Source organism: Heteronotia binoei, chromosome 5, assembly GCF_032191835.1.
Source record: "Heteronotia binoei isolate CCM8104 ecotype False Entrance Well chromosome 5, APGP_CSIRO_Hbin_v1, whole genome shotgun sequence".
Taxonomy (NCBI): domain Eukaryota; kingdom Metazoa; phylum Chordata; class Lepidosauria; order Squamata; family Gekkonidae; genus Heteronotia; species Heteronotia binoei.
The window spans coordinates 106,177,404-106,201,736 of NC_083227.1; the positions used below are offsets into that span (position 1 = coordinate 106,177,404).

The 24,333-nt window shown below is 41.8% G+C and overlaps 1 protein-coding gene across 11 annotated transcripts in view; it reads right to left on the reverse strand.

Moving 5' to 3' along the window:
• Nucleotides 1–609: 609 nt before the first annotated feature.
• The window catches only part of DOCK3 (dedicator of cytokinesis 3), a 340,630-nt gene continuing 316,906 nt past the window's right edge, over nucleotides 610–24,333 (reverse strand). For 6 of the 11 annotated variants that reach the window (XM_060240011.1, XM_060240010.1, XM_060240008.1 and 3 more), the window contains 5 exons: nucleotides 21,227–21,345; nucleotides 17,877–17,964; nucleotides 9,760–9,882; nucleotides 9,094–9,176; nucleotides 610–2,912 (listed from right to left, as the gene is read on the reverse strand). In XM_060240011.1, the coding sequence (XP_060095994.1) occupies nucleotides 2,406–2,912; nucleotides 9,094–9,176; nucleotides 9,760–9,882; nucleotides 17,877–17,964; nucleotides 21,227–21,345 (920 nt within the window). In that variant the 3' untranslated portion in view covers nucleotides 610–2,405. The remainder of the gene's footprint in view (nucleotides 2,913–9,093; nucleotides 9,177–9,759; nucleotides 9,883–17,876; nucleotides 17,965–21,226; nucleotides 21,346–24,333) is intronic. The other 5 variants (XM_060240014.1, XM_060240018.1, XM_060240017.1 and 2 more) reach the window with 2 other exon arrangements.

The window sequence follows — 24,333 nt, forward strand, 5'->3', positions numbered from 1 at the left end:
AAAGTTGCTTAACGTAAGAGCCACATAGACTAAACATCAGATGTCTGAGAGCTGCAACAAAAGAACATCAGAGGAAGGAAGGAAGGCGGATGGGGGGAGAGGTGGAAAGAAAGCAGTTTTAGCTTCAAATTAATTCTCCAAGCTGCCAACTTGCTTGTCTTGGAGAAGTGATTTAAAGAGAGAAATGCCTTCTGCAAGCTGGCCAACAGGGTGGTGGGTGCTTCAAGAGCCACACAATATGTGTGAAAGAGCCACATGTGGCTCCTGCGCCACCATCTGGCCATCCCTGTTCTAATATGTTCTGCTGCCAACCTCTCAAACTCCAGAAAAACTGACATGCCTAAAATACCTTCCAGGAGCTTTAGATGGGTCACATTTATGCTACCTGGATGTTTAACATTGTAACATTAACACAAAGTATGCCTTCTACACAAAGAATAACCATTGTTATGGTCCCAAATATTTAAACTGTGCTTGGCAGGAGGTGTTTAAAATGGTATTGAAAAGTTGCTCATTCTAGTGGGAGAAATGTTGTGTTGTGTGGGCAAGAACAGTGAATGCATATGCCTTTTCCATGAAGAACCAGTTTGGTGAGAACAACTACAACAATGTGCAACATTTATTTATTTAGGACAAATAGCTGTACTTAGGGAATATATGGTGAAGACCATCTAAGGAAATTAATACTTCTAGGTTCTATTTTTATTCCTGTCACTTGCTGTTTTGAAAATTAGGTCAGTCTTTTTCCTACCAGATGCTCCAATTTCTCTTTCAATATAAAAAAAATCATAATGCGCTTTCAAGTCTGTTACAATGTTGGGAGTTTGAGTCTGTTACTATTTTTATTTAAGCAGTCAGAGGAAAGATAAACTGCATCTTGTACAACTATTTCTTAAATGTCTGAAGCCGCTGTTGGAATGAAACAGGAATATGGAAACATTGCCTAAAAGTCCTTCAAGTTCAAGTTCTTCAACTGGCATAAAGAAATGTTATTTTTCTTACCATACATTATTTACCTTTAATCTGCTAACACATATCATCTTGATAATACATATTAACATTTCTTTTTTCATAGGTTCAAGATTACATAGCTAGAATCCACATAGCCCATGGCAGTATGTTTAATAGATCAATTTTTCAGTAGTTCTTTTGATTAAAATTGTACAATTATGGCTACTAACTAGTTCCTGTATGTAAATACAATAGCTCTTTTCTTACACACATTCATTCATGTTTTTATATACCTGTACTGCACCTTTTCCCATCCTTAACCTCCTTTGTAAACATTTCAGGACTTTAAAAAAAAGAAGCAAAAGAGAAAATATTTTTCTTTCAATGGAAAATGCTTAAAAACTCTATTGACACACTGGAGCATCATGGACATTTCTTGAAGATCATGGTGTCTCTATGGCACTGTAACAGATAGAAGCACGGTAGTCCAGGAATAGTGAGATGCTTTGTGTAGAAAAGAAAGTAAACAGTATTACTTGAATAATGGTTTTGACCATGCAGATACCCAGCCTTGAACCAACAGAAAGCTGTCAGCTGAAATCGTTCCATTTTATTCTGCTATTTAGCAGCTCCAGCATAAATCATTCCCTTTCCTGAACAGGGTATAGCAACCTATCTAGGCTTCAGCACAGAAAGACCAGCACTGGGCTACAGGAACCTTGATTCTGTATTTCCCTTTTAAACTGCAGTAGTGATGAATGCAGATAAAAATGACAGTGGGAAAAACAAGAAATAAAATAGTCTGTCAGGTACAGTTAGTTTGAAAATTTGCTATAAAATCAACACAGAAGTCAATTAACTCTGGTTAGATTGCTTGAGCACACCAGAGTCAATGCAGGGAAATCACTGTAAAGAAGTTTATAGGCCCACAAACCTGGAAGATCTAGTTTCATCTTCAGCAATTTTTCAGTGCCTCCTTACTATGCACCATCAAGTGACATTACATGGCATCCCTGAATTCAAAATGAGCAAAGAAACACATTTCTAGTGCAACTGCTTCAACTTGTGCGCATCTCAAAACTAGAAGGAAAACTTATAAAAATTCCATGCCACCTCCCCCCCCTCAAAATTCTAATCCTTCTTTATTTCTCCAAAGTGTCTACACCTAATATTATGTACATTACTTCCTGTGTTCTTATCACCTGTAGAAGGAACGAAGCACCCACTGCAAAAAATAGACAAAACCCCAAACCACTAAAAATTTGGAAAGTATAAAATTAAATAAAAAGGAAGCAGCAACTGCACATGCTGGCCCAATCTCTGGCTCCAGACATTAACTCACAGCAGCAGAGAATAAACGAGTTCACTTTTTTCCTTTTCTGAAGACTTATAAATCTCTCTTCTGGTTCCTTAGAGCTGGAATGATCATGCAAACTGTCCTCACATAATTTTGCCTACTGCTCACTGATACCATGTTCCCATGCTACTCTTGCCTGTTCCTCTTTTGCAACACCAGTTGGCTGGGAGATTTTCCGATGCAGTGCCCGGTGTTTTTCATCCTCTTCCATTCTCATTACTTCCTCATTCTCCATATTTGGAAGGTGAGAGTGATATGGTTTAGGGGGTAGAGCTGGAGGATCCATAGTGTCCTGAGGAATGACTCCAGATGGAGCAGAGTGACTTCGGCATGGCTGGGATTTAAGAGTTTCCAGGACATCAGGTTCTGAGAGACTATACCTGACTGGGAGATAGGGTGTCTCTAAGTCTTCATCAGTATTCCAGGTCTGGCTAGGGACAGAATCCATTGTGTCTGTTCGAGGAGGGGGCTCAGATGAGTGCCCAAAGTTACTTTCACTTAATGAGGACACTCCACTACTGGCACTGCCTGAAAGGGTGGAGTTGCTTCCATCCAGGCCAGACTGGGGACTTGTGGGTGATGCAGGGATTGGATGAAGAGGTGACTATTAGAAAAAGAGAAAACAAACACACAAATACATGTTAAAATATACAAATAAATGTTTCTGTTCCTCTATGCTAAAGTTATTCTACATGGATTAAAAAATACAGTTTTTTGTGAGTGCATACCCACACTGTCTAGCTTTCCAAATACAAGCACCTGTTTGTGATGGCAGTGCAATATCAGTACCCAGCTAAGTCCTTTGTGGCAAAGACTAGTAAGGGTGACAACTGGTATCAGAAGTTTTAAGTTCTGAACCTATCCAGCCATGCCATGCATTAAGGACATGGAGCCAACCTCTGGGAACACCACTGTGCTTGAAATTTATCACATTGTCTGGCAAAGCACGGGGCTTCATGATGTTTCTTACACCTCACAAATGCTCCTGTTTTCTACAGCTGCTTCCATTTGTGCAGATCAGTTCTGATTCACTTCCACCCCTATGTCTTCCCAGTTTGCCTGAGCTGTAGCCATTTAGTTATGCAGAAAGTGCCAAGAAGATAGCCCCTTAAATTCAGTGGCTTAGATTGAAAGTGATAACTTCGGTGCATTCAAGAAACTGCTAGTACAGTGAAATTCTTTTGCCTCTGAACAGCATACCCTTAGCCATATGAAAAAAACAGTTGTGGAAACTCTTGTTTTCAATAGTTTGCTATGCAGCAAACCAGAGAGCGGGGATATGTTAAATCCAAACCCTTTGCATGGTTCTTTGAATTCTGCCAGTATCTGTGACACACTGCAAAACTGATGTTTTCTTTTCATTTTTCTACTGTACTTCTATCTGAGCCAGCATTATGATGTGAAGTAGAGTTTAGGTATTGACAAATGACTTACAACCCCATGTATATGAGAACTGTGTACATGTTTGAAATGTCTTCAAAAGCAATAAATGAGAATATGCTATTTAGAAGAAGAGGACATTGGATTTATATTCCGCCCTCCACCCTGAATCTCAGAGTCTCAGAGCAGCTTACAATCTCCTTTTATCTTTCTCCCCCACAACAGACACCCTGTGAGGTGGGTGGGGCTGAGAAGGCCCTCACAGCAGCTGCCCTTTCAAGGACAACCCCTGCCAGAACTATGGCTGACCCAAGGCCATTCTACCAGCTGCAAGTGGAGGAGTGGGGAATCAAACCCGGTTCTCCCAGGTAAGAGTCCGCGCACTTAACCACTACACCAAACTGGCTCTCCAGCTCATGGTTTAGTATTGAGCTGTATCCCATCAAATGGGATGTTGATGCCATCAAAGTGAGGATTTTCTCCATGTTCCCATTACCTCAGCAGCCCCTTTTGATTTCTTAAAAAAAATGTGCTGGAGGCCACAGGAAACTTGTCTGGGGTAGGGGGCTGCAGTGAGGAGTGGGAAATTAGGTGAAACTGCACTCTCCTGCTCATGGTTCTGCAGGAGGATTCTCAGGCTTTTTGTACATAGGATAAAACTCAGTGGGCAACCCTAGTCCTACTTTTTGTCTAGCTAGAAGCAATTTTAACCTGTTGGAATGAGAATGAAAGCTGTGTGAAAACAGCTGGGGAGGAAATCACCTACCAAATATTTGTAACAATAAGGAAAGGAAAGGTCCCCTGTGCAAGCACCAGTCGTTTCCGACTCTGGGATGACGTTGCTTTCACTACGTTTTCACGGCAGACTTTTTACGGGGTGGTCTGCCATTGCCTTCCCCAGTCATCTACACTTTCCCCCCAGCAAGCTGGGTACGCATTTGACCGACCTCGAAAACTGCTGGCGCCCACAGAGATGGTTTATTGGCAATTCAACAATCGAGCAAACAAAAATTTTTAAATACTTGGGGATCACTTTTAACCACAAGTTAAGCTGGGTTTCACATCGTAACAACACCGTCAACTTGGCTAAATGTTCAGCTGCTCAAATTAAACAGTTTTTCTTTGCAAGGGGCAACCAATTAGTTCCAGCAGCTATTAAAGTGTTCAATGCCAAAACGCTTGCCCAAATCCTCTATGGTATCCCTATTTGGATCTCAGCTTTTACCAGGAAAGTGGAGGGCATTCAAGCCTCATTCTTTAGACAAATTCTTGGTTTGCCAAAATGTGTGTCCTACTTTGCTCTCTGCTCTGAAGTGGGTCAGTCTTTGGTGGAGACAAAAGCCTGGATTGCAGTGTTTAAATTCTGGCTCAAAATTCATTTTAGAACAGATTCCAACAGCCTTCTTGATTGTATGAAAAGAGACCCATATATTTCATCCTGGACAGCAGTGCTTCTGTCTAAACTCAATCAGTTGGGGTTAGAGGTAGATGATTTTTCTACCGCTGATGAGTCATATATCTTCAGATGTATTAAACTGAGACTATGGGAATCGGAGGAAACGAAATTACGGCCAACTGACCCCTATATTTGCTCTCCAGCTTCCTTAGGTCTTTATGCTTTTTGTGGCAAAATGCCCAATTATCTATCAGACCTAACCACTCCAAGTCATCACAGGGCATTTATGTTGGCTAGACTAAACGCGTTTCCCTCCAAAGTTTTACAAGGGAGATATCAGCGAGTCCCTTTAGCCGACAGACTTTGCTCCTGTGGAGCAAATACTCCTGACTCAATCCAGCATATATTGCTTGATTGTTCTTTATACCATAACCTCCGTAAAGATTTATTTGGCAAGCTTTCTTTTTCTCCAGATTTGTCTATTCTGCCACCCTGTTATTATTTATTGAGTGATACTGAGGGGGTGGTTAGTGAGGCTGTGGCAAAATTTCTGGCTGACATCCTTAAATTTAATTCTGACCATGTTTGAATGCATCTGTAAGCTCGGTTTTATTTTGATTTTATCTCCAATGTTTAAATTTTTATATTCTGTGTATTTTTATCTGAATCTATTATGCCATTAAAGGTTTGGTATGGACCGACCTCGAAAGGATGGAAGGCTGAGTCAACCTCGAGCCGGCTACCTGAAAACCCAGCTTCCACTGGGAATCGAACTCAGGTCATGAGCAGAGCTTAGAACTGCAGTACTGCAGCTTTACCATTCTGCGCCACGGGGTACATGAGAAACAAAATTAACTGACTTCACACATGTGAAAATGCACAGGGAGGGCAAATGTGAGGAACAGCTGTACCCACAATAAACCCACATTTAAATCCTTAATTGGAATGTAACTAAGGCAAAGAAGATACAAATACTTATAACTGCCTATCAATCTACCTAAAAATCTGCCAGTGAGAAGAGATTTATTAAAACAGGACTCTTTATAAAGGTAAAGGTAGTCCCCTGTGCAAGCACCAGTAATTTCTGACTCTGGGGTGATGCTGTATCACAACGTTTCCATGGCAGACTTTTTTACAGGGTGATTTGCTATTGCCTTTCCCAGTCATCTACTTCTGTTTATACATAAATTCTAATAGTGTGAAAAATGTCATCAAAAGAGAAAAATAAAATCTGATCCTCTTTGCTCTCCCACTGTACAGCCAAGAGCAAATTAATAAGGGACATCTTATAAAATCTGATGTACAAATAATACTTCTATTTAACCCTGTTTTTGATATGCAAAAGGATTGTAGGTAATAATCATCTTGATATTATCAAAAGATGGCATTTCTGAAAACAATAAACAAAAGGACCTAATGGGTTTAATCTCTGGGCTTTTCTGCATGGGCATTTTTTTGTTAGTTCTGGCCCCATATTGCTTTGGTTTATCCCTTGATTTCCACATACATTTTTTGTACTTTTAGTTTTCACTTTGTGTGTATGTGTGTTTTTCCTGTCCCCACTCTCCCAATTTTTTTTTAGGCCACTTTTACAGTGATCTTTTTTTGGAAACCAATCTGGAGTCAGCTTTTTCCTTGTGTATATTGTTTTTTGTTGGTTTTCTTTGTCCTGCCCACTCCCACCCACCTCTAGCCCAGTGTTTGATGACTGGTGTCATGGTCAATCCACTCCCTTCTTCTCCCAAAGATGAGTGATTTCTTTTTGTTTTTAAAGAAGCACTGAAATAGTGCTATATCACAGGAGCATTATGACAATAGGCTTAGAAGGTTATTTGAATTCTCAGCTTTCATTTTAGAAAAACAAGTAAGCCTCTATCTTCTTCCGCAGAGATATAAGGAAAATGGCATTTCTCTGTGAGAGGAAAGGATACTTTTTTTTCTTAAATGAAAAGTGGGAATTCAAAGAATCTTCTAAGCCTAGTGTTACAATACTCCAGTGATATATCACTAGTGCAATTTTTTTTAAAAAGGAGCGGTTATACTGAGACGCTGATGATACTGCCGATGACAACAGCACTCTCCTTTGAAAATCCTCATTACTGAAGGTACACGAGAAGCAAAATTAACTGACTTCACACATGTGAAAATGCACAGGGAGGGCAAATGTGAGGAACAGCTATACCCAAACTAGGGTTGCCAGGTCCAACTCATGAAATATCTGGGGACTTTGGGGTGGAGCCAGGAGACTTTGGGGGTGGAGCCAGGGGCAAGGTTATGACAAGCACAACTGAACTCCAAAGGGAGTTCTGGCCATCACATTTAAAGCGACCGCACACCTTTTAAATGCCTTCCCTCCATTGGAAATAATGAAGGAAAGGGGCACCTTCTTTTGGGGCTCATAGAATTGGACCCCTGGTTCAATCATTTTGAAACTTGGAGGGTTTTTTAGGGAAAGGCACTGGACGCTATGCTCAAAATTTGGTGCCTCTAGCTTTAAAAAGCCATCCCCCCGCTGAGGCCCAGATACCTGTGGATCAATTCTCCATTATACCCTATGGGAATCGGTCTCCATAGGGAATAATGAAGTGCTCAGCAGACATTTCCCTTCCCCTCTCTGCTTTCTGATGACCCTGAAGCGGGGGGAGGGCCTCTGACTCCACCTGGGGATTGGCAACCCTAACCCAAACCAATTCCGATGCTTGTGGATCAACACCAAAGAAAATCAGGAGTAAGCCAAGCATGCAGAAAAGCCCCTTGTCTTGATTTCTCTTCTTTTTATTCTACCTACATGTAAAAATACTGTTTTTATATTAATTGATAGCTTCCAGTTACTCTAATTTTAAGGGCTGATTAAGAAGCTGCAGGTTAGAAATGTAATTAGGAAAGGAGTTCCCAACCTTTTGGAGCCTGAGGGCCTTTGGAATTCTGACACAGCATTGTGAGCTCAGTCACAAAATGGCTGCTGCAAGACATGGAGTCAATCACAAAATGGCTGCTACAGCCGACAATCAGTCACATAGTGAACATCTTTGTGCTGTGGAGGCAGATTGATACCAAAACAGCATTTTTAAAAATCTGCAGAGCCAATCAAATTTCCGATGGCCAACTGGAAGCCATCTGGCCATGCCCTCTTTCTAAAAGCATTTGCAGGGCACCAGGATAGGTGCTGGCAGACACCACGACACCCATGGCCATCCCTGGTCTAGGAGATAGCAATTATGCCAGGGGTGTCAAACCTATTTGTTATGAGGGCCAGATCTGACATAACTGAGATCTTGTCAGGTCAGGCCATATGTGTCATAAAATGTAATGCCAGGTAGTAGAGATATAGACTTTATAGAGGACACAGACAAAAACAATTTTTTTTAAAAAAACTTAAAATATGCTTAAAAGATTAGCACTTTTGCAATATTTTGTTTATTTAACGGTCTCTAATAACTGACACCTTTTGCTCTGAATTATTGCATCAAAAATCTGGAAGCAATGTCTGTGCTGTAGTAATCTTGAGTATGCTGTTCAGGTGTTCAGGTGTGTGTGTGTGTGTAAGTTGCAAACCAACTTTTGATTGATTGACTTTCATTACAGAAATCTCATAGTCAGTGCTTTGAGCCTAAGGCCCAGGGGGAAACGTGAAATGGCTGGGCTTTGTGAGCTTTTGTACATAAGTTGCTTCATGTGCTCGTCAGTCAGTGGAGAAAATAGAGGCTTTTGCTCTGTAGCTCTTGTGTGATTCAGCAAGCCTGGCAAGCTGTGATGCAGAAAGAAGCAAGAGAGAAAGAAGGAAACAGATGACAGTGAGGTGCTCGTGGGCCTGATAGCCCTCTGGGAGCCTGATCCTGCCCTTGGGTCACATGTTTGACACCCCTTCAGTTTCTAGGAGAATAATTGATTTCATGTTAATCTCTCAGGACAAATACTGGAGCAAATCAGTATAAATAACAGATGCGGATGTCAAAAACCTGCTCCTTGAATTAGGCTGATGGCTCTGCAGTTCGAGCAATCATTTTACCTTGCGAAGTGTCCGTGCAGGCAGTGCTGGGGGAGTATCATTAAGGTGGTGATGAAAGGCATCAAAATGCAAGGAGTAGTGACCTTAAACAAGATAAATGAAAGACTTATCAAAGAACAGTAGAAGAGAGTTCGTGTATTTGTTCACAATTCTTAAGTTTTCTGTGCTGTTAGACAAATGTAAATCCTGTAAAGCCCAGTACCAGTTTCCTAGAAAACAACCCTTTTGTGGTGTAACCTGGAACCTAAAATTCACACTGACAAAGAAATATGTGAAAAAGTTCAATATTAGGAAAAAAGATTTTACTCACTCCTATGACTGTATCAAGGCTCTCGTGACAAGACAACAGGCTCTTCAGCATTAAACATTTGAAACCTCAATTTCTTTTCAGCAACTGATGATCAGCAAGTATTTCTTTGCAGGTTAGCTAAACATGAGGTTAGTTTACATCATTCACAAACCTAATTCCAGTCCCAAAGCACATTCACAGAATTCCTGAAGTTTTCAGTATTAAGCTAATGGCTAGCCATGAGAATCAGGAAAGATCTTTCTTCTCTTTGTTCTTTCCTTTTTTTCAAAAGGAAAACAGATGACAGTGTTGGCCGCCACATTTATCTGGGTAGTAATGCAGAATTTTTACTGCAGTCCTACTAGCCATTTCCTTACCATGGGGTAGGCTTCGGGGAGGCACTGGTGGAGCCAGGATGCTCCCAACATGAGCAGACAGGAATGGCAAAGTCTCTCTGGTTCCGCTGTCCAGACTCCAGCTGCTTGGTGCTGCTGGAACAGCTGAAGGATGGAAACAGATGGAATTTGGATAATACTATAGTACAAACTTCATTGGGACTTGATGGACTGACTTTTCAAATTCGTTGAATTTAGTACTTTGCAACTGGCCCCATTCTGGTAGATATGTGCTGCCTTGAAGGCAGTGAGTGATAGACAATTGTGTACTTTTTGATAATAAGAATGGAACAGCCTCTAGAGACTAACATGATCAGAAGAACTAAGAAAAGTTTCTATACAATAAAAAGGTTTTTTTTCAAAAAACAAGCAAAATAAAAGTAAACTTATCAAAGAAATTTCAATATGCACAAGAGAGCCTGTTACTGTGCCGCGATTACCAAGATTAAGTTAAAAAAGCTTATTTATTTAGAAAATATCTATCCTGTTTTTCCATTCAAAATTGCCCAAGATAATTCACAAGATAAAAACATTTTAAAATGTAAAATAAAATGCAACTGACAACATTTGAACCCCCAGGACTAATCAAATCTCCACAGAGGCTTCCTAGAATAAAAGTGTCTTCACTGCAGGCTTGATGACAACACACTAAATGTACTTTCTAGGGGAATTCCAGAGCTCAGGAACAGCAGACAAGAAGGTCCCTGACAAATGACCTCAGAATCCGAAAGGATGAAGGCCAAATGCTAGAAGTGTTCAAAGTAAAATTGGTGAGTTGGAATGTTTAGTGTTGGGAGAAAACATAGACATTGTGGGAATTTCAGAAACTTGGTGGAATGAGGAGAATCAGTGGGACACGGTGATTCCTGGATATAAGTTATATCGGAAGGATAGGGAGAGAAGGGCTGGAGGTGGGGTGGCTCTGTATGTCAGAGAGGGTATACGGTCCAGTAAGACTGAGGTCAGAGAATTAGATTCCCTTCTAGAAATGCTTTGGGTTGAAATAGAGGGCCCTAAAGGAAATTTAACTATGGGAGTTTGTTATCGCCCACCAAATCAAAAGATAGAGGACGATTATAATATGATGGAAGGATTAAAGATAGTGGCTAAACGTAAAAACTGTGTCGTAATAGGTGATTTTAACTACCCGCAGATTGATTGGGTCAATATGTGTTCTGGTCGAGAGAAAGAGATTGAATTTCTTGATGCTCTCAGTGACTATGCCATGGAGCAGATGGTCACAGAACCTACCAGGGGTGGGGCGATCCTGGATTTGGTCCTAAGTAATGCCCAAGACTTGGTGAGAGATGTAAAAGTGATCGCACCGCTTGGGAGCAGTGACCATAACGTTACTGATTTCACCATTTGTATAAATAGAGAGTTGCCCCAAAAGACCAGCACAACCACGTTTAACTTTAAAAGGGGTAAATTCTCTGAGATGAGGAGGCATGTGAAGAGGAAACTGAAAGGAAAGGTAAATACAGTCAAAACCCTTGGGGAAGCTTGGAGGCTATTTAAAACTATAATCCTAGAAGCTCAGATAAAATATATACCACAAGTTAGGAAAGGCACAAACAGGTATAAGAAAAGGCCTGCATGGTTGACAAACAAAGTAATGGAAGCTGTAAAAGGTAAGAAGGACTCCTTTAAGCGGTGGAAAGCCAGTCCAAGTGAGATTAATAAAAGGGAATACAGGCTGTGGCAAATCAAATGCAAGACTGTGATCAGGCAGGCAAAAAGGGACTATAAGGAACATATTGCAAAAAACAAAGACCAACAATAAAAATTTCTTCAAGTATATCAGAAGCAGGAAACCAGCCAGGGAGGCAGTGGGGCCCTTGGATGACCAAAAGGGTAAAAGGATTACTGAAGGAGGATGGGGAAATGCCTGAGAAGCTGAATGCATTTTTTGCCTCCGTCTTCACTGTGGAAGATGAGAAGTGTTTGCCCGCTCCAGAACCACTTATTTTGGAAGGGGTGTTGAAAGACCTGAGTCAGATTGAGGTGACAAGAGAGGAGGTCCTACAACTGATAAACAAATTAAAATCTAATAAGTCACCAGGTCCGGATGGCATACATCCAAGAGTTCTGAAAGAACTCAATGTTGAACTTGTGGATCTCCTGACAAAAATATGTAGTCTTTCATTGAAATTTGCCTCCGTTCCTGAGGACTGGAAGGTAGCAAATGTCACCCCCATCTTTAAAAAGGGTTCCAGAGGAGACCCGGGAAATTACAGGCCAGTCAGTCTGACTTCAATACCGGAAAAGTTGGTAGAAACCATTATCAAGGACAGAATGAGTAGGCACACTGATGAACACGAGTTATTGAGGAAGACTCAGCATGGGTTCTGTAAGGGAAGATCTTGCCTCACTAACCTGTTACATTTCTTTGAGGGGGTGAACAAACATGTGGACAAAGGAGACCCAATAGATGTTGTTTACCTTGACTTCCAGAAAGCTTTTGATAAAGTTCCTCATCAAAGGCTCCTTAGTAAGCTCGAGAATCATGGAGTAAAAGGACAGGTCCTCTTGTGGATCAAAAACTGGCTAATTAATAGGAAGCAGAGAGTGAGTATAAATGGGCAGTCTTCACAGTGGAGGACGGTAAGCAGTAGGGTGCCGCAGGGCTCAGTACTGGGTCCCATGCTCTTTAACTTGTTCATAAATGATTTGGAGTTGGGAGAAAGCAGTAAAGTGGCTAAGTTTGCAGATGACACTAAATTGTTCAGGCTGGTGAGAACCAGAGAGGATTGTGAGGCACTCTGAAGGGATCTGTTGAGGCTGGGTGAGTGGGCGTCAACGTGGCAGATGAGGTTCAATGTGGCCAAGTGCAAAGTAATGCACATTGGGGCCAAGAATCCCAGCTACAAATACAAGTTGATGGGGTGTGAACTGGCACAGACTGACCAAGAGAGAGATCTTGGGGTCGTGGTAGATAACTCACTGAAAATGTCAAGACAGTGTGCGATTGCAATAAAAAAGGCCAACGCCATGCTGGGAATTATTAGGAAGGGAATTGAAAACAAATCAGCCAGTATCATAATGCCCCTGTATAAATCGATGGTGCAGTCTCGTTTGGAATACTGTGTACAATTCTGGTCACCACACCTCAAAAAGGATATTATAGCATTGAAAAAAGTGCAGAAAAGGGCAACTAGAATGATTAAAGGTTTGGAACACTTTCCCTATGAAGAAAGGTTAAAATGCTTGGGGCTCTTTAGCTTGGAGAAACGTCGGCTGCGGGGTGACATAATAGAGGTTTACAAGATAATGCATGGGATGGAGAAAGTAGAGAAAGAAGTACTTTTCTCCCTTTCTCACAATACAAGAACTTGTGGGCATTCAATGAAATTGCTGAGCAGTCAGGTTAAAATGGATAGAAGGAAGTACTTCTTCACCCAAAGGGTGATTAACATGTGGTGGTGGCTACAAGCATAGCCAGCTTAAAGAGGGGTTAGATAAAAATATGGAGCAGAGGTCCATCAGTGGCTACTAACCACAGTGTGTGTGTGTGTGTGTGTGTGTATATTGGCCACTGTGTGACACAGAGTGTTGGACTGGATGGGCCACTGGCCTGATCCAACATAGCTTCTCTTATGTTCTTATCTTTCAGGTACTTTGGAGCCAAAGGCTTCTTGAAACCAGCACTTTGATTGGTCTTGAAACAAAGTGGAAGTTAATACATTCAGTATAATACTGATTTTTTTTTTTATATAGACTCATTGGAGTAATCCCTCTGTTTGCATTCTGGCTTTATTCAGGAACTAATAAACTGGATATGAAAGAGAAGAGATAAACTGCATTGCCTTTTAGCTGAGACAGAGTTCTAGACTGTTTGAGAAGAAAAGTCTCAGAATAGCATACTGCAGACAGACAAGGGCCTAGAATGCACTTTAGCTGATGACTGCTCTGCCAGAGAAGAACAAGTGTCTGCTGTTGGACTTTCTATCTGTAGTGTCTCCTGCCCAATCTGCACCAAGTATTCAAGTAGTGTGTGACTGCTGATAGCTGGTAATTTTAGTTTCAAGTATATTGTGCCATTGAGATACTTTGCCAACCTCTTGACTACATTCTAGTCATTTTTGCTCAGGTGGTTAATTTTTTCTGCATAATATGCCCACAGCTACTGTGATGGCAAGCCATGTCATTGTACTTATGTATGACAGTTTTGCAATTGCTCTTTATTTCTTGTTCAGTGCAGGTTCACTGTCTCCTTGCTGTTTCGGGTAGTTTTCCATAGGAATGGCTCCTAATGTCCTAAAGTTCTAAAGAAGCTAATGTCCATGGAAATTCCAGATGCCTAACCTATATTATAAACTCAGCAAAAATGAGTCCTTTGAGGATAGGAACAATGGACTGAGGGGTCCTAACTATATTATTTGTTCAGGCCTGGATCCATCTAAGTGTGCAGCTAAAAATACCATTTTTAGAAAATATGTATTTCTTTACTAACTGATTTCAGCTGATAGAGCTGGTTTAAGTTCTTCACCACTGGACAGTTTAGGGCACTGATTTTAACAGCTATGTTATATTGACCGTGAGGAAATGGTCTTGCAAGCCCCATTCCTTTTTCATCCAGAACCTCAGAAAAAGCCAATGATCTTCCTGTGTCTCTGCCCTTTCCTCTTAATCCCAGAAGTATCAAGAGGATACTAACTACCGTATTTTTCGGACCATAAGACGCACTTTCCCCCCCAAAGAAGTGGGGGGGAAAGTGTGTGCATCTTATGGTCCGAAGGTACGTACCTTCGGGGGGGGGGGAGATCCGCTGCCTCTGCCTCCGATCCGGCGCTTCCCCCGCGCCTGCCTGCCTGGCTCCATCTTCTTCAGGCAAGCGCTGGGATCGCTCCACGTGGCCCCACCGCAAACCCAGCACTTCGCAAGTGCCGGTTGCGGAGGGGGCAGCGTGCTTCCTCCTTGCCTGTGTGCCTGGCTTCAGCTGTGATGTTTAAAGCAAGTGCTGGGATTGGAGGCCGGAGGGAGCAATCCCAGCGCTTGCTTTAAACATCACAGCTGAAGCTAGGCACACAGGCAAGGAGGAAACACGCTGCCCCCTCTGCAACCGGCACTTGCGAAGCGCTGGGTTTGCGGTGGGGCCACGTGGAGCGATCCCAGCGCTTGCCTGAAGAAGATGGAGCCAGGCAGGCAGGCGCGGGGGAAGCGCCGGATCGGAGGCAGAGGCAGCGGATCGCCCCCCAGGAGGAAGGTGCGTCCTATCCTCCGGAGCGCCTTATGGTGCGAAAAATATGGTATATATTTTTTCCTAGCTCCAGCTTAAAAAGATAAAGGTTAAGGTAGTCCCTGTGCAAGCACTGAGTCGTTACCGACCTATGGGGTGACACCACATCATGACATTTTCTTGGCAGACTTTTTACAGGGTGGTTTGCCATTGCCTTCCCCAGTCTACTGAGCAGTATATCTCCAGTAGTATATGCTGGTTCAGGCGCTCGGCTTCTGCTGCTCCTGGCACTTGCTGACTTTGGCTGATTCCGCATTAGCCTTTGCTCCGGCTCTGGCGCTGTGTTTCCCTCCAGGGCAGATGTTGGTTTCCGCATATCTTGACCCAGGGCGGCAGTTTGACCCGCCTCCAAAGCGGTGGCGCCCCGCATTTAGGAGATCCTCAAAAAGTGAGAAGTTTATTTTTGATGAGGTTTTGGGGCTCGAAATTTATGTGCGGAACTCACGCCAATGTGCTGTCAAACTTCTCGCATCAATAGAACACACCCACATAACTCCAAGCCCATGATTCCGCCCAGTTATTTCATCATACTTCCTTAATTTTACTCCCTTTGAAAATTATCCAATATTTTCCTGAAATAAAGTAATTTTTTTTAACAAATCATGTTTCACATCACAACGTGAAAAATATATAATGATGCAATGCGATTTTCTTTTACTGAATACATCCCTTGCTTCCACCTGCCCCCATTCTTTATTGTATTCCATGTGATTTTGATAATGTGTCATCGTATTGTGATTACTTCCCCCCTCCGATGAAATCACTCCTGACTATTATAATTTTTTTTTCAAATAAGATAGTTACAACACAACTAAATAAATAGCGATGTTACACGAACTACTTTAAAGGTGCACGATTGCCACCTTTATCTATTCCCCCCCCAGTATGGCCTCAAACGGGAATGGGAATTTGATTATGTTTATAGGTTTATATTTTTGATAGGTTGAGGAAACTTTCTCCCTTAACCCCTTGGCATAAATCTCCCCCCACACCTTCATGCATCTATTTTTAATTTGTTATAGCTTTTAATGGAAAACTGTGTGCTTAACATTCAGCGTGTGTGGATAAAAATGGAGGATCGCCGACTCAGATTTCCCGGGGCTTAGATAACCTGCCAATGGCAGGGCGAAAGGAAAACATGTGACTTTGCCAGTATTATGCCTCTGGCATTATGTTGTAATGCAAACAAAGACGATCGCGTTGTAACGCGAACATGCATGCATGTTAAAAAAAAAGGGAAGAGTATGAGGGAGGGGGAAATTGCTACGATTGTGTGGGAAACTCCGGGAGCAGCAGTAATGCGGAATCAGTACACATGGAACAGATGGGAATTGAATTTGGGAGAAATCCTCTAGTGCGGAATCGGGAAATCACGCCCGCATGGAACAACCATGGAGCAAAAGGGAGGCAAACGCCAAATGTGGAATCAGCCTTTGTGTGGACACACTAGTTTCAGCTTAGGGTTCCCAGTTCTGGGTTGGGAAATTGGAGATTTGGGGTGTGGAGCCTGAGGAGGGTGGGGTTTGGGGAAGGGAGGGACTTCAGTGGAGCATAATGACAGAGTCTACCTTGCAAAGTAGCCATTCTCTCCAGGTGAACTGATCTCTGTTGCCTGGAAATCAGTTGTAATAGCAGGAGATCTCCACCCCCCTGGAGGTTGGCAGCCATACAGCTTGATTACATAGATTCTCCAATTCTTCCACAGATCCTCACTTTCTGTCTCACAGAACCCTTAGCAAACATCATTGTGGTTTGCAAGCGCAGAATAAACCCCAAGGCATGAGCTTCCACAACATTTTCCTCTTGATCAATAAAATGTTTTCTTAACTAAACTAAAACTGACATTAGTACTATATTCAGCAGCAGGATATCATCAAATACCATCTAACTGTCACTTATTTCCTTTTGTTTGGCCTGTTTGGGAGCATTTAATAAAATTTACTACAAAGCACATATGAAAACCCCAAATAAAATATGCGGTGTTTTTTTTTTACTACATCTGTCTCAACCTATGTTTACACTGTGTTAGATTATAAATTCAATCCTTATGTTGAATGACTCGTGTCCCAGCTCAATAATCAGCTCAAGGGTAAGGTACTGTGAAAGTTCATGTTGCCCTGTAGTAGTCAATCCATTTGCTACAGGAGTATGCACTCTGAGGTCAGATATCAATAGGGAAGTCAAGTTTGAAAGGTTTAAAAAAAAAAAAAGCTGTGTTATTCAAGAAAAATCAATGCAGAAAGAAAAAAAACAGAGACTCTATTCAGACATCACAACAAGCTGCAACTGTATTCTGATCAGGCATGAACATCATTTGTTGCTGTGCTTGCTCCTCCCTCCTCCTGTAGAGCATGGAGCTTGACACAAAACTTGCCAGTTTGATTACACTCCAATTAATTATCCATTTGCGGGCACCACAGTTTACTTCACACAAGCCAGGACCCTAACAAAATTCTATTTAGAATCCTGGCTTGTGTGGAGTAAACTGTGGTGCCTGCATTTCTGTTTTGAATCCTGGGCAGGTTCCACACTTTGTACTTTCCTGGGTAGTACAAAGCATACCCCCACTTCATATGATGCTGTGATCTGTCCAAACATGGCTTCTGGGGTTTCCATGGCTGTTGGGGTGTGTGTGTGTGAGTTCTCATTCAGTATGCAATTGCCAGTATGAAGAGCAGGTAGGGGATGGTGTGGGGAAGGCTGGAGTGAGCAGCAAGTGGCATGAAGTTGGTGTCCCTGCATGCCTCCATCCTGCTCAATGATATTTCCATAGCAAAGTGACTTTTCTCACACCTGTTTGGGTGCAGCCCTTGTCTGTGTGAGTAATTAATCCACAATATAAAGCAGAGATAAATAATACCTTTTTCAGCAACAGACAGATTGGGATCACTGCAGGGTTTGCATGGTCCTATCACTTGCTGAAGCAAGGCTCGCTGGAAATTTGGGTGCTAGAAGAAAGGAAAGGAAGCACAAGAAATTAAGAGCAAACATTACAGACCTGTCAAACAGTACCATAACATTACTGATTTTCTTTACAGCAATGGAAGATCTCATTCACACAGAGAGAGAGATGAGGCATGTTTTGTTTTCATGTAATTGCCATTCAATTTGGTTGCTTAGTCAGTTAATAATTATAAAGTGTCTTACAAAATAGAGACATTATTTTATTTGTCTAATGCAGTGGATGAGGCCACTGGGGTATGTATAGCCCACTTAGCAATAACTAAACAATAATAAACTGGTTTGCTGGGAGAACATCTTTTTAGGCCAGGTTCATAGATCGAAGGTACCTCTTGGGCTCACCTTTCTTATGGGGTCCTGTATTTGATTGGTTTTCTAGCTATTCCTGTGAGTGAAATGCAGAGACCTGGCCACTATCATTCATATATTGGTAACTTTCAGATGAGACTATGTGGTTGCCCTTTCAGACAATCCACAGGGCTCTTTTTGTAGAAAAAGCCCAGCAGAAACTCATTTGCGTATTAGGCCAAACCCCCTGACATCAAGCCAGCCGGAACTGCGTGCCTGTGCAGTCCTGCTCAAAAAAAGCCCTGGTTACTTTAGTTACTTCAAAATGTTGCAACTTGTCTTTTGAGCATATGATACCTACTCTACAACAGCTGAACTGTTTCCAGTAAAATTCAATATTAGGGTTTGTAGAATCTTTCGGGCTCAAGTGCCGTGTTCTACTGGAGAAAGTTTTCTTTCCAGACGTTTCGTTCTCAGCTGTGGAGAACATCCTCAGTGGCGTTGCAGCCGGAGCAGGCGCTCTGACCTTCTTGGCTGCTGTGCATTGAGCGGGGCCAGGGCTGCTGGAGAGCTGCTATTTCTAGGCTGGAGGGGGTGTGGGGAAAGGGCAATTGGTTTGTGGATGTGCCCATTGTTTGGTGGGGCTTCCTGGAAGGGTAGTGATAAGGAAACTGGCTGTTGAATGTGACCATTGTTCCGTGTTAATTGCTGGGAGGGTTGGAAGGGGTGTGAAGATAAGGAAGATGGTTGTTGACTGTGCTGATTGTTCTGTGGAATGTACTGGTTATTCTGTGACTTTCTGCAATTTATAGTCTGTAGGGTGTTTTGCAGAGCTGGGTACCAAGATTGGTGGATGAAAATGCCTTCTTTCTTTCTGTTAAAATTGTGCTGGTGTTTGTAAATCTCAATAGCTTCTCTGTTCAGGCGGGTATGATAATGTGAGCCGTAGAAAGGACTTCAGTTCTTTCAAAGTGGATGACGTGGTCTTCTTGAAGTGCATGTTCAGCTACAGCTGATTTTTCTGGCTGAAACAATCGACAGTGTCTCTTGTGTTCGGTGAGGTGTCATCGGCTCACCTACCTACGCCATAGCCAAACACTTGACCGGCCTTCTTCAACCCCTTGTGGGCAACACTACCTCTTACATCAGGGACTCATCACATTTTTTTTGGAAAAAATCAAACCCCTAAAACTCCAACCCAGCGATCTTTTAGTAAGCTTCGATGTCGTCTCATTGTTCACTATGGTTCCCGTCAAAGAAACCCTTGTTGAACTACAACACATCTTTCCTGATGACATCACTGCCCTATTCCACCACGTGCTCACCACTACCTACTTCCAATGGAACAATAACTTTTATGAACAGATCAATGGAGTTGCCATGGGAAGCCCCATTAGCCCTGTCATCGCTAACTTTTACATGGAAACCTTCGAAGATACAGCACTAAGATCTGCCCTCCTAAAACCACGTTGCTGGCTCCGATATGTGGATGATGTTTTTGCCATCTGGAGTCATGGAGAGGCTGCCTTGAATAACTTTCTCCTTCATCTGAATTCAGTCCACCCTCGTATCCAATTTACCGTGGAGAAAGAAAACAATGGTCAACTTGCCTTTCTTGACGTCCTCTTTACCAGGAAAGATGACGGAAAATTCGGCCACACTGTATTCAGGAAACCCACACACACCGACCGCTATCTAAATAAGAATTCCAATCATTATCCTCGCCAAAAACGTACAGTTGTAAAAACCCTCATCCACCGAGCATCACGCATCTGTGAACCAAGCCAACTCCAGCAGGAACTACACCACCTCAAACAGTCACTGCAGGCCAATGGATACTCCCTACAAGAAATTAGGAGAGCCCTCCATCCCAAGAGACCATCCACACCAAATCCCGAGCCACACACAAATGTAGGTACAGCCTTCCTGCCCTACATAAAATCTGTCACCGACCACATTGGCAAAATTCTCAAACGCCACAATGTTGACATAGTCTTCAAACCCACACAACAGATCCGCCACATGCTGCACTCGGCCAAAGATATGAGAGATCCACTTTCAACCCCTGGAGTCTACAAAATACCCTGCTCCTGTGGTGCAGTCTACATTGGCACTACCCAACGCAGTATCAACACCCGCCTCACCGAACACAAGAGACACTGTCGATTGTTTCAGCCAGAAAAATCAGCTGTAGCTGAACATGCACTTCAAGAAGGAGACCACGTCATCCACTTTGAAAGAACTGAAGTCCTTTCTACGGCCTCACATTATCATACCCGCCTGAACAGAAAAGCTATTGAGATTTACAAACACCAGCACAACTTTAACAGAAAGGAAGAAGGCATTTCCATCCATCAATCTTGGTATCCAGCTCTGCAAAACACCCTACAGACTATAAATTGCAGAAATTCACAGAACAACCAGCACATTCCACAGAACAATCAGCACAGTCAACAACCATCTTCCTTATCTTCACACCCCTTCCAACCCTCCCAGCAATTAACACAGAACAATGGTCACATTCAACAGCCAGTTTCCTTATCACTACCCTTCCAGGAAGCCCCACCAAACAATGGGCACATCCACAAACCTATTGCCCTTTCACCACACCCCCTCCAGCCTAGAAATAGCAGCTCTCCAGCAGCCCTGGCCTCACTCAATCCACAGCAGCCAAGAAGGTCAGAGCGCCTGCTCCGGCTGCAACGCCACTAAGGATGTTCTCCGCAGCTGAGAACGAAACGTCTGGAAGAAAAACTTTCTCCAGTAGACCATGGCACTTGAGCCCAAAAGATTCTACAAACCCTAATGATGTTACCAGCCGTGAAAACCTGAAATCTTTTTTTGTTTTGTTTTTGTTTTTACTCCCAAAGGTATTATACAAATATACTTGTATGGAAAATGGACCTGTATACTAATTTCATGTTGCAGCTGGTATATAAAAAACCCTTTTGAAATCCTTACCTGTCCATTTTCCATAATAGCTGCAGGATACAGGGCACTGCTGGGTCGGTCCCGGTGAGCTGGCAGTAGCATCATCAGCTCCCGATTGTGGCGATATTTATCTGGTAGAGAGGGAGAGCCTGTAAACAAGTGAGAATAATCACATATATAGGACAAAACATAGTAGGGCTTCTTTATGGCCTAGTTCTCTAGCTTTTCTGAGATTCAAAACAGCAAATATTTGAAGTATTTATAGAATTCCGTAAGATGGTAATGAACCCAATCAGCAGATAATGGTTCATACCACTAGTGTTCATCTCACAGCAAAATGTAACATACATACACACTGTTGGGTTTATGACATACAGCACAGGAAGTCAATGAATGCATAATGCAAACTCCTTGCAAAAAATAAAAGTACATCTGGAAGATCCTGCTGTTTATTTACTCACACATGTTCTTTGCTAGATCACCTTAGATATACATACTTTTTAAAAAGTGCACTTTTATCGTTAACTGCACATGCCCCGATCTGGCTAGTCTGATCTTGTCAGATCTTGGAAGCTAAGCAGGATTAGCCTGCTAAGTAACTGAATGGGAGACCACCAAGGAAGTCTTGGGTTGCTATGCAGAGGTAGGCAATGACAAGCCACCTCTGAATGTCATTTGCCTTGAAAACCATATTGGGTTGCCATACGTCTGGTGCAGCTTGATGGGGCGGGTAGGGGGGAAATCACAGGGTCACAGCCTTTAACATTTACTGGATATTGTGCAATTAACAAACAGTACATTTCACTCAGAAATGTGAAAACATGGTATTTGTCAACATATCCCTATACTACAAGAAGGCTTCAATTGTGAGTTCTGTGGGACATTTTCTTCTCCATTTTGAGACTTATTGGGGCATTTCACGGTTTACCACTGTACTATCTTTTCTTGAAAGAAGCTTTAACATTAAAGTACTTGATGAATATACATCTGTTTAAACTCTGCCTTGATCAAAGAGTAAAAAAATACCATAACTGATGTACTATAGAACCTGATGCACATTTTAACACTGGGCTTTAATTTGCAATTTATTTGTGCCACAAATGAGTTCACTGGACAGGTTCAAAGAGCATGTTGTATCGCCATGCTTGCTATTGAGGATGGCATGCTCCTCCTTGCAAGCTTTTCACAATCACACGAGTAATATCTGAATACCACAAAAATACAGATATTATACGTAGTTGATAAAGCTTTCACATCAACAGAAGCATGACATGCAGACTGTAGAGTGAGACTTAGCACAGAGTGAAACGATATGGTCAGCACAGCAATAAAGCACCCTGCATTTGGTGTAGTTTCTCTTATGTTATTAAACCCAAAAAAATACATACTCTTTTGCATGATTAAACACTGTTTCCTAATTTCCAATAATTATTTTCACCACAAAGCACAAACAAATAATTTGAACATCCTATCATACACAATATTCACTGAATATTTTATGCTGTCTCATTTACTCACACTTCAAAGTTAGTCCTATTTCTGCATGACAAAATATAAAATACTGATCTTTTAGGAGTACCAACAACTGTGCAAAGGCACAAAACACATTACAGACATTTTTCCTTTTTTAAAAAAAATGCATTCCTGATATCATTTAAGGAATACAAATATGGCTAGGTGATCCATTAATATAGGAATACACATGGCTCCAAAATATCTTTGGCATGACAGAAACCAGTCCTTGGTGGGTTTTGGTGACATGTCAGATTAAGTCCTGCTTTCTGTGCTTTTATTCTGCACCTGTAAATAATCAACAGAGGGCAGTATTTTCCCCAACCTACTTTCAACATTTAAGAAACAAAATGACACACACAAACATTGTTTTTTTTCCTGGGTTCTGGAAAGCAACTAATAGGATTTATAAGATAATGCTTTTAGATATATTCTCTTAGCAGAGGGGAAAAAACCCTGCCCATACTTATTTTTGGTAAATGTATGAGTCTTTTTCAATCAGGGCATTTAAAGGCCTACTAACTTTGAGCTTCTTCTAATACCGATAAGGAACTTCACCAATGTATTTAAACCTGCTGAAAGTCCACTATTCAGTAAGTATACATATATTGTATAAAGTGTTGGTTTCAGGTAACTTGTTTAAAGTGATATATCACCAAAAAGCAGCACAGCAACACATGAATGGCGCAACAAAAAAGTGCTCAGTCTCTGAAACAGTAAATCAAGGTCACAAAATAGGATAGAGATTAGGTGGGGACAAAATAATATAGAAACTGCATCAAGATAGGTTTATGTATAACAGCTATATTCTGCACCCATCCACACTAATGAGTGGGATTATCCAGTAGATGCTTCTGAGTTTTGTCCAACCACATGCTACATAGTTCTTGCTATTGTAATGGATACCTTAGCTGGGGGAATATTAATATCTGAGTGACCCACTTCAGCAAACATAGTCCTACTGTAAAGCCAGTGCAGGACAATAAAACTATTGGGAGATTCATCCAAATAGGCAGCTGTGTTGGTCTGAAGTAGTAGAACAAAATAGGAGTCAATTGCACCTTCAAGACCAACGTAATTTTACATTGGTCTTAAAGGTGCAATTGACTCCTATTTTGTTCTATTGAGAGATTCACAAGAGCAATTGCTATAGCTGGATATAGCTTCTATGTTGTTTACATGGAATCAAACAATGTTACATATATATTGAGGTAAATTTTGATAAGTGAAAAACATACTGTTACAAAAAAGAACAGCTTTAAGAAGCATCTTTTATTTAATCCCAGCATCCTACAAATTTATTAATATGAATCTAGTATGGTATAGAGCAGGGGTGGCCAACGATAGCTCTCCAGATGTTTTTTGCCTACATCTCCCATCAGCCCCAGCCAGCATGGCCAATGGCTGGGGCTGATGGGAGCTGTAGGCAAAAAACATCTGGAGAGCTACCACTGGTCACCCCTGGTATAGAGGTTGACAGCATAAAAAGTGAAGCCAGAAGTCTCTGGTTCGAATGTCAGACTCACCAGGAATTTATTATGTGGCAAGCCAGTGTTTCTTACTGTTAACCATTCAAGTATTCTCAGTCACTTAATACAGGGGGCAGCACCACTGGTTTAACTTTA